The sequence below is a fragment of the Phyllostomus hastatus genome, unplaced genomic scaffold (genome assembly GCF_019186645.2).
Source record: "Phyllostomus hastatus isolate PE091 unplaced genomic scaffold, TTU_PhHast_1.1 phas_contig_210, whole genome shotgun sequence".
NCBI classification, from domain to species: domain Eukaryota; kingdom Metazoa; phylum Chordata; class Mammalia; order Chiroptera; family Phyllostomidae; genus Phyllostomus; species Phyllostomus hastatus.
The window spans coordinates 12,083,129-12,095,978 of NW_025333737.1; the positions used below are offsets into that span (position 1 = coordinate 12,083,129).

Sequence of the window (12,850 nt, forward strand, 5' to 3'; positions counted from 1 at the left end):
GCAAGTGCTGGTCCAGTTGTGCTCCTTTATGTTACAGGTCAGGAAAGTGAGGCCCAGATCAGTGAAGAGAATCGCCTAAGGAAACAAAACTCACCGGTGGACGCCACTGAAGGACTACTGCTCCTTTCCGGCTGAAGGAAAAGGAGCAGGGGCAAAATGGCTCCACTCGTGTCTGCACTTTGGCTAGTTAAATACGCCAGGCTTCTCACCAGGCAGCCCCTTCTTCCCGCTCCATCCAGTCTCTGCGTCCGACTAGCAGTTTTCCATGAGACCTCTCTTAAATGGGAGACTCCCAGAGAGGATATAAGAGTATTTATTAGCCTGACGTCTAGACTAAGCTCAGTTCTAGAAACAGCAGAATCTATAGCAACATCTTGGGCCTTTGGCTTTAAAACACTTGCCTGATGCAAACCCTTGCCTAACACTGAGACGTCTAGAGGATTGAATTTTCAGCTGATATAGATATTGGTGAGGGATCCAGATTTTACAATTCTTTCAGTCTTCCGTTGCAAATGCCATTTCTCTTCCTCCGTGTGAGAGGTCAATAATGGGATCTGAAGTTTGATTCCATTCTTAAAACAACAGAGTGGAGAATGTTAACACAGGTCAAAATCGGGGATCAACATTTTTACTTTTCAGACACCATTACAGCCTATCCCACAGCTTCCTAATCAAGTCTCTACATCCAAGAACCACTTCAATCACTGGGGGAAAAGTTTTATCTAATTATCTTTTTTTCCTACTTTGAATTGACCAACCATGTATCTTTTCCTGGTTTTATCAAAGGGGCTGCCAGGACAAAAGCACATCCAATTTTAAGTAAGCTTTAGTTAGCAGACTTAAAATTGATCATGCATTTTAGTTTCAGTAACTTGCAATTTCTACACCCTTTGATAATTCACTTTAAAGAACAAACTGCCTTTAATGACAAGGCTTAAAAGAGATGACCTTTCTGAACAAAATATGAAAGCTGAGGAGAGATAGTTCTTTAAAGGAAACCATGAATTAAAATGACCTTGTGTTCTGAAACTTTTCTCCCACCAGTTTTGATGTTTTACCTTTCCTTTTTACTCTTAGAAAGAAAACGAAGACACCACTGCCTTCGGTGGATGGCGATGCACTTCAATAAGAGAGCTGTTAATTGTTAATTCAGTGTCTTCTTTCTGCACTTTCTCTGCAGAGTCCCTTAATGAGGTTGCTCACCACTATAAGCACATGCTCATGTCTGAAAAAAATCACTGTTAATAAGTGACAATACAGGGTAATGTTTGAATCTGAGCTATTTCCTTTGCGTCACCAATTCTTTTGCACAAACTGTGAAGCAAGTCCGTCCATTCTCTCTTCCCTCACTCTAGTCCTCTTCCCCCTATCGTGCCCTGGACAGCCACCCTCTGAGGACTGGATTGTTGAGTAGGGAGGCTGCAAAGTCAGGGGTCGGACCCCTGCAGTGGCTCACTGCTTGGGGACGCAGAAATGGTGGGCTCCAGCAGAGCCATGACATGGGGAGATGATTGACAGCTAACTTCCACGTTAACCCTTCTCATGCCTGATCCCACAGCTGGAGACTAACACGCACCACGACTGCTGTGACCCCACAGCTGTCCTGCTCAGTTTGCCCCCAACCACTACCTGTTGACAATCACGTGCTGAGATAGAGAAAACACAGGTGACGACTCGGGTGCAGCAGCCAGTAACAACAACTCGAAATGTAACTAAAATAGGTTTGTGATGAACAATTGATCTTCCGCCGGATAAAAGAAAGGAATAAATCTTAGATGATTTTATAATAAAGCACGATGTTTATAATTTATTTCCTGAGTGCTCGCTTTTTCTTTCAGTACTGATTTGTGCTCGCAGTGATCACTGGCTAAAGAATTTTAAACATGCCAGGCGTCATTTTCCTTTTTCTTCCTTTGTCTGAGAACGTTCACAATAACATTAGTGTCGGCCACGTACCCCTATCACACACAATCAAAGCGACCTCAGGTTTCAGTCTGCCTACTCCCAGATGCGCATGACACACTTCGGAAAGGAGAGAGGATCTGGGGAATGTCCAAGGTTTGCCAGTGTTTGTAACTTCCCAACCCTCGACATAAGGAAAAGAAGGAAGAGCAGGCAACTTTCCAAAACGCCTACTGATATTTACTCTTGGAAAACAAACATTCTTGAGTGGGAGTTCCAAGTCCAGCAGACAATACAATTCACAAAGTATTTTCACTTCAAGCAGCGAATAACATTACTAATGAAATCTGCTGAGCTTCAACCTGTTTTCACGGTCTGTAGAGAAGTACTTAAAATTAATCACGCAGCCTTAATCTTTCCCTTCCGAGCACTAAATCATAGTCTGAGCACCGACTGTCCTCATCTGTTAGGTGGTTTTAATAGCATCTGCTCCAACCTTGCTTTTCCCTGAATATTCTTTAAGCCAGGGCTATAATTTATTGTAAATGCAAGAAAAACCTAATCTTTCAAAGGACGGAGACATATTTCTGGAGGAGGTGTCAGGGTGAACATGACCAGGCCGGGTGGCGACGGGGCAGAGATGGATGATTCAGTGCGAGGACGCGGGGCCGCCTGCTGACGGCGGGCGCAAGGCGGTGCTCAGGCCGCCCTGGCCCTGGCTGTGGAAGTGGCTGTAAAACCTGTTACTTCCTTATCATCTCCCTGTCTCAGTTACAGTGCAAAAGAAGGGTAATTAAGCCTTGGGCAGCAAACAACAGAGTTGGGCCTGGGAAAGAGAGAAGAATTTTGGAGAAGTGTAAACACACACTGGCCCTGACCTTTTACGGTAACCCAGATGAGCACGGTCAGGACTGTTAGTGTCTCAAAGGGTCCCCGGCACGCACCACAATGCCGTCAAAAGAATGCATCCATCCTCTGCAATTCAAACTTCCTTTGGCAAATCAGGGTTAACCAATCAGCATTTAACAGCTTAGTGGTGCTGGGTAGTAACTGAAACACCCGTGCAGGAGAGCAGCACCGTGTTTTCTCAGCGACGGAAAGGGCCCCATCAAAGCTCGAGGTGCTAACGCTCGCCAGTGTGCCGAGTATTCTTCCCAGCACATGCCTACATTTTTAGGCATTTAAAAGAGTGTCAATTGATATTATAATTAAAACAACAATCACAAAAAGAGAGACAAGAAAATAACAATAAAACCATAGTTGCTACCTAAAATTCTTATAGTCTTCTGCCCCTGGAGTCCAGGATCAGATTAGACACCAACACGACAAACACTCGGACTGACAGCAGATGACCCGGGGCTTTTATTCTGAATTGGTGCACTCTGTATGGATTTGATCTTTGACCTGACATTAGGTATTTTCCCCCAGAGTACAATTTGAGACTGTCAGTACTTTCTAGGGAAAAGATATCATGCAGATGTCCTATTTGTTTTAGCAAATGAAGTGCAACAAAAAGTAGAAATAAAATTGACAAGTACAAAACAATACTTTAATAAAATATGAATATGAACATGAAAACAATGTAAAGATGTTAAAAATATTTGATATGACACTACAAACGTGATTTTGATCATATGCAACTGGCAAAGTTCTGTGCATAACCATTAACCAGGAAGTTTCAGGAAATCATGTCTTTTCCCAATATAAGCAGTTCTCAGTACACATCCAAACACACACAAGCATGGAAATAAAAAATAAAGGGATGCTAAAAAAATAACTTAGGCAGACACAAATAAACCGCCTCACTTAGTATATGAGTGATGCATGTTTTTATGATCTTAATTACATTTAAGTATTAAAAAAAGCCACTGTTCTCACAGTTCGCTTCACACTCTCCACAGCATCGAACCTGCTAGAAGTCCACAGCACGGCCCAGACACTGCGCCCGCCTCATGCTCTTGTGTCATCGGGTGAGTCTTCACAGGGTTACCTGCACATAAAGAATTTCAGTCAGGAGTCTCTCTGGGTTTAATGGGCATGCCTATTATAAAACATGTTCTAATGCAAGAGAGGCTGGAAGGAGGTTAAAAAGAATATTTGATATCAAAATTCCATCCTTTATGCCTATGAGGGGTTCATTCCTGTCTTCATCAAGCAATGAAATCTTTCGAAAAGCAAATGATTTTTACTTTTGAAAAGTAAAAGGTCTTTACTTTTAATTTAATGCCAAATAAGCGGTTCAGTCTTTGGTGCACTGAAAGGAAGGCGGTGGACTACATTAGAGCAGGTACAGTGCACATAATGGATGCCGCGATGTCCCTGGGAGCCTTCGGCAGAGAGGCCCAGTGCACCCCCGGGAGTACGGCTGGGACCCGGAGCCGCAGTGGGTGTTGTGACATCCCGGAGCTGCGGGTCTGTTTGGTCTGGAGGACGTCTGCACCCGCTCCAAACCTCCAGGGGACTCGAGACTTTGGAGAGGAGGCCCACCATGTTAAGATCTCCATCATCTCACTGCCTTAAAAGGATGATGCTGCCTCCTTAATCCTGCAATTGGGCTCCGAGATAGTGTCTTGTCGTGACAGCACAGGTGAGGCCTGGACTTGTCAGGCGCCTGTGGACTCTCTCGTCTGGTTCGGATTGTCCTGACTAAGCGGGTGTGACTACAAGAGGTGGGTGACTTCTCAAAGCAAGGCTATTACTAAAAATAAGCCTCTCCCCCCAAAATTGATACTATGTTTAAGAATTTTAATGAAGACTTTAATGTCAAACCAGGAGCCTCACAGGTGCAAAACAATACAAACAACCAGAAGGCATTCTGAGCAAGGGCTGTACCTTCCACCTTGGTATGTGGTCAGTTCTTCTTGAAGGATGGACGCTCTCTTTTGCAGAAAGTTAACCTAGAAAAGACACCTTGGATGAGAAGAGGTGAATGTGGCTTAAATGGCAATAATGTGCAAATAGTACGGTAGGACTTTATTTAAATTCAGGCAATTCCCTAGATAAAACTCAGGATTTGCAGAATGTGAATGTTGGGTTTTTTACATCCGATCACATCACATCCGCTGAAAGCCCATCAGAGACTACAAAATTAAGTGCACGCTCCTTACTGCAGAGCCGTTTCCCGTAGCCCCTCTCTGCAGCTCCACCTTCCCTGACGCCCTTCCCACCATCCCTGTCTTAACAGTGTTTTGCACATTCCGTGGCCGGTGGGCACCAGCCCTTTCTCTTGTTGGAGTGGTTGGCTGACTATCTCCTAGTCATCCTCCACTACTCGGTTCAAAGGACATCTCATCTATTAATTCTTCAACTCCTCCCAACTGCTCATTGCCCCCACCCTTGGGACAGTCGGCAACCCTCCTCTATACTCTATAATGAATAGAGTATTCCTGTCCTCTATTCCTTAGCACTTCTCGCACAGCCTTGCGATTATTTGTTTTCAACTCTCTCCCCCAAACTAGAGCTCTCTGGGGCAAGGATGATATTTAATCATCTCTGAGTCCCCAGTTCCTTTTATAGGGCTGGGCTTAGAGCTGGCATTCACTAGCTGGTTAATGAATGAATGAGTGAGTGGAAAGAAAATTACTGCCTTCTGGAAACCTCAACCCATCCTGGGGATTCCTTGAGGTTGAAGAGACAAGATTTTGTAGTGGAAAGAGCCTGAGCTTTGTCTGGAGTCAGTCCAACTTGGGTTCAATGCCTGGTTTGGCCTTTATGGCTCTAGGAAAGTTACTAAAACTCTTGCCGCCTCATTTGCAAAATGGGGTTAATAACAGCTACTTCCCAAGGTTATGCGGATGATGTGAAGTGACTAATAGAACGGCCTGCCTAGGATGGAGCTCATAGCTGGTACCACCCCACCTGTGTCCCCACTCTTGGGGGGCAGAGGGATGGAGGAAACTAGGCAGCTTAGCAGTCTTTTGTCAGATCTTTACAATGTGGTTTGATTACTCTGAAGCATAAATTTCTATTACTAGTAAAAATACCTATATACCAGGTATAAATTCAAAAGCACCTTATAAAACCAAACAGAAATGGTTTGGAGATAACATGCTATGTATGGCTTGATGCAATCAAGAGTCAGTGGTATTTGATCATTTTGGAATTGTTTACTCTTGCCTTTTGGGGCTGAGCTGAAACCATGGCAACGCTTGATTCTGAAACACAGTTATGCAAGAGTACAGCTAGCAGAAGAGAAAATGTGCTTGCGGGAGAGGAAAGCACAGTCTTTCTCAATGGGTACATACCCAAGCAGTCCCCTCCAGGTTGCTTATTTGTATTATCGCTGATATCTTAATTTCATTCAATTACTCAAATGACCCCAGGGACAATTGATAATTTTGACAGATGCAAGGATTACACTGATTCAAATTCCCTTCCCCCACCATGCTTTGTAATCGGAATTCCAACAATTTTCAAAAAACATAGGCACCTGTGCTTTCAAACTAAATTTGCTCACTCTATGGCCGAGACTCCCCCGTGCAGCTGCCATGCTGGGGCCCCAGCGCCTGCAGCTGGCAGCGCTGCTCTCTTTCTGGGTCAACATCCAGCTTCAGGAGGCTGGAGTGGCTTTTATTACAGTGAAATGATATGAATGATAACAGAAGCCCTGCAGGTGGGTATCAGATTTCTTCCTTCCTTCCTTTCTTTTTTTTCTTAAAAAAACTCTTCGGAAGGTGCCAGGTCCTACAGAGCTGACCCTATGGAAGCTCTCCTACAAAGTTAATGGGTAAACCACACTTCGAGGAGAGCTTTTCATGTAAACAGAGATGACTTAACCCTTTGGAAGTTAACGCTCTCCCGCAGGACTGATTTGTATGTAGGGGCGAGCACAGCAAGACTCCTTCACCTGCAGAAGCAACAGGCTACAGAGACAGAAGGACTGATGTAATGAACACTTCATTTTCAGATAAGAGGCTTTTTTACTAAGAAACATATAAAAGGAATGACTAGAATTTGCTCCCCATTTTGTCTCACACATTATAAACGGCTAATGCGAGTATCAGCACACTATACCACCCGTGTTAGTTGTAAACACACCCCCTGAGCATCTAGTACGTGGCAGGTGCCCGAGAGCAAAGACATGTTTCCCTCGTGGAGCTCTTCCGCACAACAAAATGTTAAGTTTCTCAGATGGACAACTTGCGAATATTTTCTCCTATTCCATGGTTTGTCCTTTCAGTTCCAAACGGTGTCTTTTGAAGTACAAGTTTCGATGAAGTGAAATTTGTCTGTATATCCTTCTGCTACTGCGTTTTGGTCTTATCGTCAAAAAACACTCTTACCTCACCCAAGGTACAGAGATTTACCCATTCTGCTAAGATGTCTTCTTAGCATTTTTTTCTGAGAATCCTACAGTCTGGACTCCGCCGCTGAGGTCTACGATCTGTTTTGCGTGAACTCGGGCACACCACGTCGTAAGGGCTCCAGCTTCGTTCTCGTGCGCGGGGACCAGCCAGTACACCACAGCGTCGTTCTTCCTGCCTTCCCCCCATTGGACTGTCTCGGGAGCCTTGCTGGTGACTAGTTGACCAATAATGTAAACGTTTGTTTTTCTGGACCCTCAGTTCTGTTCCATTGATCTGTGTGTCTCTTCTTTAACCAGGGTCACACTGTCCTCATTACTAGAGCTTTGCAGCAAGTTTTGAAATCGGAAAATGTAAATCCTCCAAATTTATTCTTATTTTTCAAAACGGTTTTGGCTATTCTGGGTCCCATCTATTGTTTTTAAACAATCTCGGCCATGCAAGGATTCTTAGAAATATAGAGGAAACATAACTGTTCTAGGAAAAAAATGTATGTTTTAAATTTCTAAGTGTGTAAGGAATAGGACTAAGTGAACCCTTTCTCACGTCAGAGTTAAAAAAAATTCATTAGACTAGCAATATATAAAGCATATAGCAGTATATATGTTCATAGAACTTTATCAAAGTACAATCTATAACAGAAACTTTTGTTGGAAGTTTTAAAATAACTTTAAGTATATAAATTTAAATCAATTTTATCTCTCATTATATTTTATAAGTGACCAAGAGCTACACATTGCAGCAAGAACTATTTAACCCAATTGTTTGAATACCTTGTCATTATTCTGCCTTGAATTTAAAATGTTTCTGGTTATGTCTAGCAACCACATAAAATACACCAGAATAAAGATGCTTCTGTCGAAACTGCTTTCAATGCCTCTACTACTCGCACACACCGAGCAGCCCGCGATGTGCTGAGCAATGGCACGTGGGGCCTGGTACCAAGAATAAAAGGGTGTGGCCGCACAGGAATGCAGCCTGTGTATGAATAAAAGCGACCATAACTGAACTTTGCACTTTCAAGGGTGCTTTTTAGGAAAATCTTATTGAGACAATGAGTTGTTACACTAGTAAGAAAAAATTTCTAAAAAAGCAAAGCAAAACAAAACCCAGTTATCCTGGGGTGTAGGTCATGCTATGACATTGCGTTGATTTCTGGCATCAATTCACAATCAGACTTATTTGCAAGTCTCTTTTCAGGATATACGCATCACCCAAACCCTTGGAAAACACCCTGATTCTAGTAATTACCTGGGATTTTAGGGAGGAAATGGTGTCTTCAAGCTCTTGCCTTAGAGACACTGGCATCAACCCTTTGAATTTTGTTTCATATTCTTGTCGAATGTAAGTTATCTAAAATGAGAAAAAAAATGACAGTTTATTTCTCTCTCTCTCTCTTTTGTACCACAGAAATGATTGTTTTGAATTTAACAAATCCCAGAATAATATCTATTCATTACAAAGATAAATTTGTTACACATGGTCAAAAACCAGATAATGAAAGAAGAGGAAACACAGTCATAAACTGGAAAAGGAGCCCAGTCTGTCCTCATGAGTCCGGGAGAGGCAGTGCCTGTGATGACACTTTGTTTCTTTAAAATCCCGACAACACGGTTTTCAGCACCGGGGAAGCAGAGTACCTGCTCTCTCCTCCCCGTTCACGATGTCCATGCCGCGCTAGCCCTGTATCCTTTTCTCGATCAGGATGTGGGTTGTGATCACAACAAACTGTGACTGGGGGACACCTCGCAGCATGTCTTTGGTGTAAGATGCTTCCCCAAATGGGCTGCTAGGTACCTGGGTGCTGGATGGAATCCCCATGATTATGCAGACAGGAATGAAGGAGAATCTACACCACAGAGTGCCCTGGTCACCATGAGCGTCCCAGGTCTATGCGTTTCCTTCTCCCTCCAGATACAATGACGCCTGTGCTCAACACCTGATGGCCACAGGCTGGGAAGGGGAACGACTGGTGGCTCAATCCATCCACCTCTCTAAAAGCTACAGACAAGTGAGGAAGGTGGAAGGAGTCTTAGGAAGAATGTGCTTGAGCAGGGCATGCGAGGGTGACCGTGCATGTGAGTGTGCACGTGGTGGTGTCTTTCTCCAGCTATCTTTCTGTATTTTTCTTCCTCCTAATCTGAGATGAGATAGAATTAAAAAATCTGTTGCATGGTGACATGTATTACTTAACTGAATATTAAAGATGAATTGTAATATATCCCATAAATGATTCAGTGGACATATCTAGGAATAAGGGAATATATTATGAAAATATGCATAACTAAGTTCAGTTTGACAAATTTATGAATTTACTGAGGATAATTTAAAATTACTAGCCTGTAATTCCCAACTTTTTTTTTGCTAAACTGAATTAAGAAAGAAATGTGTTCTAATAGTTCATTTCAGTATCTACTAAAAGCCCATGGTAAACATGTTGGAATATAATTTTTTGACTTTCTGGCAAAGGGTTTTTTTTGAGATATGTCATGATCTTGTGACTTATACCTAAAAGAAAAACAAATAATGACAAATGATCTCTCCCACTGATGCAATATTTGATTTTTCCCACTTTTTCTTCTTGGACTTAAGCCTCCAAGGTACATCTGTCAGCTGATGCAAATGAAAGGCAAAAGCAAAGAAAAACACATGCTTTATAAAGCAGGCCTTGAGGGCAACATTTATTGAGGGTTCACAGGCTACTATACTGGCTATATTTTTCTATCACTCTACACTGGTTCTGAAATTTTGAGCTACTACTTTTTTAAAATAGATGACTGTCTGCTCATTTCTTGTAACCTTGTTTGTTAAGAATGCCCACTGGCCTGTACATTTGAAAGACACCTCAGCTGGGTATAAAAAAGGAAAAAGGTTCAATCCTACTTTCTTCTCTCAGTACTTAGAGAAGTACTCTAAGTACTCTAAGTACTTCTTGCCATTACTATATGTAATACACTAAGTACTTCTTGGCATTACATATAGCTAGAGTGAAGTCTGAAGCCAAGTTAAATTCATTTTCCATATTCAATGTGACTTTCTTTCTCTGCTTGGATGTCAGTATGATTTTCCTTTTCCTTGACTCAGTAGCTTTACTGAGATATGTCCTGGTTTTATTCTATATAAATTTTCCTGAGACACTGTGTGTGCCTTTTCTATATTTAAATTCAATTCTCTGAAGAAAAGTTTCTTCTGCCAGAAGAATCAAGTTGTATTCTATTGATATTATTGTTTTATGTGTTCATATTACATATGAATCTTTTTCTATTTGTTAAAAATTTTCTATTTGTTAGAAAATTTTATGTTCTTCTGGAATATAAAATTTGAATGTATAGGCTCTTCTCTGATAAACTTCCATAATTATACTTTTCTCTATTGTTTTACTTTCTTATAATTTTATATCTATTTTATATTTTCCTCTCATTTTGTGAGATTTCCTTTAGTCTGATCACTGTATTTCCTTGGAAGTTTTCAGTTATGATTTTTTAATTTTTGTTTCTTCTAATATGGTTCCAATCTCTGTAATATTTTTATTTTTCTCTACTATTTTTCCTAAGATCTGAGAGATCACTTTTCATCTCTGTCTGTTGACCTGTATCATCTTAGAAACATATCTCTTCTTTTTTCTTTTCCTCTATCTGTCCCCAGCTTTTTCCTTGACAGAGAGATACACGATGTGTTTGTGAATGCTCTGACATTGTGAAGAACTTCGTTAGAAAAAACTATAATTTGTCTAAACCTTCCCTGTTTCTTGGGTAACTTCCCATTTGACCCATGTTTTTTATTTACTTTTTTCTTATATTTCTTCTTTCTCTCTCGGTCTAGCAAGGACCTTACGCTAGTTCCTTTTTCTTTCAAAAATTAAACCTCATGTTTGAATGGAACCAACTGTTTGCTGGATACCGAGGTATGGAGAGTAAGCTCCTGGGGCCCATCTTCCCTCAGTTTCTGAGCACATTGGAGGTCCAGCCCAAGCACTTGAGCCCTTTGGTTAACGCTCATAGTTTCCTTGGCTCTCAACCCAATTCACTTTTCACATTTGACGGTCTCCCTCTGTTGGGGGCTGGGCCACAGGCAGTGGAAAATTATTTGAGCGAGGCTGCTCTTTGATTACTACTATCCCTTCCATCTCTTTGTACATTCAGTACGCTGTATTTTCCAGCTTTTCCTGAGGATGTAGGCATTTCTACTTCCAGTCTACTCCTTTCTTCTTTGCTTTTATGATTTCAGTGAATCTGAATGAACTTACAATGACCGTTTGGAAAATCTCAAATTACCTCACCTACAAACGAGACTATCAATCAGAAGATCACTACACTGAATCCTTATACCCAAATCCTGAATTTAAAAATCATTATACCAAGCAGAATCCTGTTATTTAATAAAGTCATAGAAAACTTTAACCCATCTGGTTTACTGTACTTGCAAGAGATTACTACCAGCAAACATTTATTGAGTATTTCTATGGGTAAGATACAATTCTAAGTGTTTTAATAAGTACTTAATCCTTCTGACACCCCAGTAAGCACAGAGCGGTAAGCCATGATTTGAACTCAAGGAGTCTGACTCTGACGCACATACATTCTTAGCCACCCTGCTCCACAGTTTCTCCACTAATCTTTCCGAACACTGAAATGTTTCTTCCACCCCAAAAGGAAAAGGAACTCACAGACGCAACCAGTTAGAGCAGCTTTACCCACCAGGGGTGGGGTGGTGGAGGGGAGGGGGACGGACGTACTGCTACTCTCTCCCAGACTCCCGTCTCGTGTTCGCTCCATTTTTTAATGACAATAACGAGAACAACAACAATTGGTTCCAAAATGGTTTGGCTCCTCATACTTTCCCATCAGTTTAAAATTTTAATTTATTAAAGATTTATGAAGACTAATTTAAAAAATCTATACCAATACAATGAACATAATGACCTAAAATAAAAGTCCCACAAATCCCCCACATAAGCACAGATCCTAAAGCTCAGCCAGCGAAGGATATATCCAAGTTTGTCACACGGCAAAATAAGAGAAAGAAAAGAAGTTATATTCCTTTACATCACTTTTGACTCCTGCTACCATTTTTCTATCCCCAGCTCTGGCTTACAATGTATTTGACGGGCAGTAATGAGGGAGGGATTTACCTGTAGACCAATCACAAACTATTAACTGCTAACTATGCCACTTTCTCTTCTTCCTGCCTCCCCACTTTGAACTGATCTAAGCAAAGAGTTTGAAGGACATACAATTCCTTTTACTAGAGAATATCAAACTTTTTACATATAAATCTATTTTATTATTAGGTTTGAATATTAACTTTCATTAGTATATAGTGTACAGTTATACTAGTGAATGGTGTTTATTAAATGTAGAAGAGTTCCAGGTCTGTTCTCACTTGAATAATTCTGGAAAGGAACCTCCAACACTGGTGTGGCTCATTTCCACTCCCCTGCCCTCACGAAGCACCGTGTGATCGTCCGCCCTTCCCCAGGTCTCAGCCTCATCCGGCCAAATAGATAGGAGCCTCCCTGTCCTCACAGTGGTTACTTCTCTCCCCACTCTTTCATCTTCTTATCTTTAGCAAGAAGAATGAAGAGAACCAGGACACGGTGACAAACAATGACATTGCTATACATAGTAAGACCCACCGGCTGAGTG

The 12,850-nt window shown here is 41.6% G+C and overlaps 1 protein-coding gene across 1 annotated transcript in view; it reads right to left on the reverse strand.

Moving 5' to 3' along the window:
* Positions 1-3,429: 3,429 nt before the first annotated feature.
* CEP112 (centrosomal protein 112) overlaps positions 3,430-12,850 on the reverse strand; it is a 327,830-nt gene continuing 318,409 nt past the window's right edge. Inside the window, exons 25-27 of the mRNA XM_045836669.1 lie at positions 8,457-8,558; positions 4,735-4,799; positions 3,430-3,892 (exon numbers count right to left, since the gene is read on the reverse strand). Coding sequence (XP_045692625.1) covers positions 3,889-3,892; positions 4,735-4,799; positions 8,457-8,558 — 171 coding nt within the window. The 3' untranslated portion in view covers positions 3,430-3,888. The remainder of the gene's footprint in view (positions 3,893-4,734; positions 4,800-8,456; positions 8,559-12,850) is intronic.